Source organism: Triticum aestivum, chromosome 7A (assembly GCF_018294505.1).
Source record: "Triticum aestivum cultivar Chinese Spring chromosome 7A, IWGSC CS RefSeq v2.1, whole genome shotgun sequence".
NCBI lineage: Eukaryota > Viridiplantae > Streptophyta > Magnoliopsida > Poales > Poaceae > Triticum > Triticum aestivum.
The window spans coordinates 77,010,242-77,013,255 of NC_057812.1; the positions used below are offsets into that span (position 1 = coordinate 77,010,242).

Consider the following 3,014-nt stretch of genomic DNA (forward strand, 5'->3'; position numbering starts at 1 on the left):
CAATGTACAATGTGTATGAAAAAATAGACATCCAAATATATATTTGAAATAAATGTTAATCATGTATTTGAAAATGTTAGACATGTATAAATAAAATGTTTCTGTTATGTAATAAAATTCTAGATATGTACTGAAAAATAAAAATAAGAAAGAAACCGAAGAAACCTATGAAATCTGAAGAAAGTAAGAAACCAAAAAAACCAGAGAAAACAGATGAAAACCTATGTAACATAGTGAAAACCTGATAAGAAAACCAGAGAGAGAAAAACTCGCGCGATAGATAAAATACTGGGCCGGCCCAGTAGTGACAAAGTTACGTCTCGCAATAAGCGATATTCTTACCTCCCGCCACGATACCTGGGCCAGCATATCTTTAGCTGGGCCTAACTGGTGTATGCACGAGACCGACCAGTGCGCGACGTGGTCAGCGTGAGCACCGCGCACGGACGCACCGCCTCCGAGCGCACGAGCCGTCTTCTGATCCCGCGAGCACACGCCGCGATCTCGACTCAAGCAAGGCAGCGAGACGAGACCAAACCATGGCGGCCAACCACCACCTCCGCCGCCTCGCCTCCGCGTCCGCCCCCGCTCTCTCCCGCCTCTCCAAACCCCCTGCTTCGCCGCTCCTCCGCCCCGCGTTCTCCAGCTCCGCCTCCCCCGCGGATCAGCTGGCGGCGGCGGGGGCCGCTGCAGCCGAGAAGGGCGAGGCCCAGGGCGCCGTGAAGGAGGCGGGCGGGGCGCAGGGCGCTGATGCTGGCGCGAGGAAGGCGGGGGAGGAGGACGAGGATGACGGCGGCCTGGACATAAACGAGGCCACGGGCGAGATCGGCGGCCCGCACGGGCCGGAGCCCACCCGCTACGGCGACTGGGAGCGCGGCGGCCGCTGCTCCGACTTCTGAGCAACCGCTACCAACTGGGAGGGTAAAAACTTGCTCTCCGATTCGTTCTAAGTTGTAATCACAAGGATATGGCATGGCATGGCATGGTGATTCTGTTTTACTCTGTTGGGGGAATAAATCTTGTTGTTATACTGAACATGGTTCTGAAGTTTCAGAGTACTGTACCATCTTAGCATGTATCTAAGCTTTCTAAGTTCTCTGTATGAATTCTGTTGAGTGGTAACTGATTGTTTGTTTAGTTTGATTTTCCCCCTTAAGCTCCATGATGAAATTGAATTAGTATGATTGATTCACAGCAATGCCACATCGCGAGTCCTTGCAATTTCACATGAGCGAGTGATTCCTTGGTACCTACCGAGGTTACCCGTAGCAGGTGTATACGGTATTACGTGCTTCTTGTTCTTCCTTCCTAAAACTTGGTGTCTCCTTAGCTAGCGCTTCTGGTTATGTTGTCCCCAAGTTTTTTTTTAGCCTTGGAGAAATTGATCAGGCTGGACAGGAAGTTGAAACTTGGGTTGGGGTGACGGGCGGTTGTTGCTGGAATTTGGCATGCTTCAAGTTTTGGGGTGGAAATCAGAGTGAACACCAAGTAGGAGAGCGTTGGTGATCTGATGTTGCTATTGAAGCCAGGCATCTACTGGGATTGCCGGTTGCAGTGAAATACATTTTGTTTATCATGATGACACTTTCTATATAGGATGATTTAATATGAAACGACAGTAACCTGAAACTTCAGATAACAACAGTAACCTGAAACTTCAGATAACAGCAGTAACCTGAAACTTCAGATAACAGCAGTAACCTTGAGCCATCTTATTTTCAGAACTACCTTGGGCCATCTTAAATAAAAATAAATATCTCTAGTAGAACGGTATTGAATTTATATCTAGCCTTCATGGGTAAAATATTTTGCTCTGTTTGCCTTGAGCTTGCCATATGATCAGATAGGACACATTTATTTAAGTGGGGTATATGAAATTTCTGAATACTTACGATTTATGGTCTCAGTTCAGAAGATAATTTCTGAACGCTTCTCATGGTTGCTTCCTAAACCTTGGTGTCTCCCTGACTAGCATTTCTGGTTATGTTGCTCTCAGTTGTTTTTACTTTTTAGCCTTCGAGAAATTGGTCAGGCAGGAGAGGAAGTTGGAACTTTGATGGGGTGACTAGCTGTTGTATCTTGAATTAGTCATGCTTTCGATTACGGGTTGGCAACTATAGAGTGAACACCGAGTAGGAGAGCATTATATTTTCGTGATTTGATGTTGCTACTGAGATCAGTCATCTAGTGGGATTGGTACCGAGCAGGAGAGCATTACATGATGGGTTCAAATGCATTTTATTCAGCATCAGGACAGTTTCTATATTGGATGATTATGAAAAACGGCAGTAACGTTGAACTTCAGATAACAACAGTAACCTTCAGCCATCTATTTTCAGAAAAACATCGAATCATCTTTTCTTGTCAGAACAACCTCGCTAATTGATGAAAGTGAACATTTCTTGTAGAATTGTGTTGAAGTTACATAGGGATCGGTAGGTGTTCATGGGTGTAGTATTCTGCCCTGCTTACAAGGGCTTAAGGAAAATAACATGATCATGATTTCCCGGTTCCCCCCTTTCTGTTTGCTCTGAGCTTTGCTGTGTGATCAGATAGGACACATTTATTTAAGTAGATTATACTATGAAATCTTGGAACGAGTTAACCGGTTCGTCGTCTCTGTTCAAAAGTTCTTCTATTAATTTGTTAATTAGATTAACATTCATTTTAAATAAATTTTGGTTACATCTTGGTTTTGCTTGTCTGGTTTAGCTCAAGTTTTGTGTTGGTTTCTAAATTATGGGTAAGATAATATCAAATGTACAGGTTTCTAAGGACGCATTTCAATATTTTATCGGCTTGTTTCTCACCGTAGTTCTCCCTTTTAAGGAAGGCCACCCTACAGTCCTAGTGAGTTATATTTTTTTATTAGCAAAAACCATGATGATTTTGAGAGCAATACAATTTATTATAAAAGAATGATCGATAGAAACAAACATTATATTTAGTCCCTTGAAGTTGTCGTCTCCACTTGTAGCCTTTGTATCTCAACTTCCTCCAAAGCTTTGCAGAAA

At 43.7% G+C, this 3,014-nt stretch overlaps 1 protein-coding gene across 1 annotated transcript; it reads left to right on the plus strand.

The window, feature by feature from the left end:
• Positions 1 to 434: 434 nt before the first annotated feature.
• Positions 435 to 1,147, plus strand: LOC123149979 (uncharacterized). The gene has a single exon (XM_044569770.1). It carries the CDS (start codon positions 540 to 542, stop codon positions 897 to 899), a length of 360 nt encoding a protein of 119 aa, XP_044425705.1. The 5' UTR covers positions 435 to 539; the 3' UTR covers positions 900 to 1,147.
• Positions 1,148 to 3,014: the final 1,867 nt, after the last annotated feature.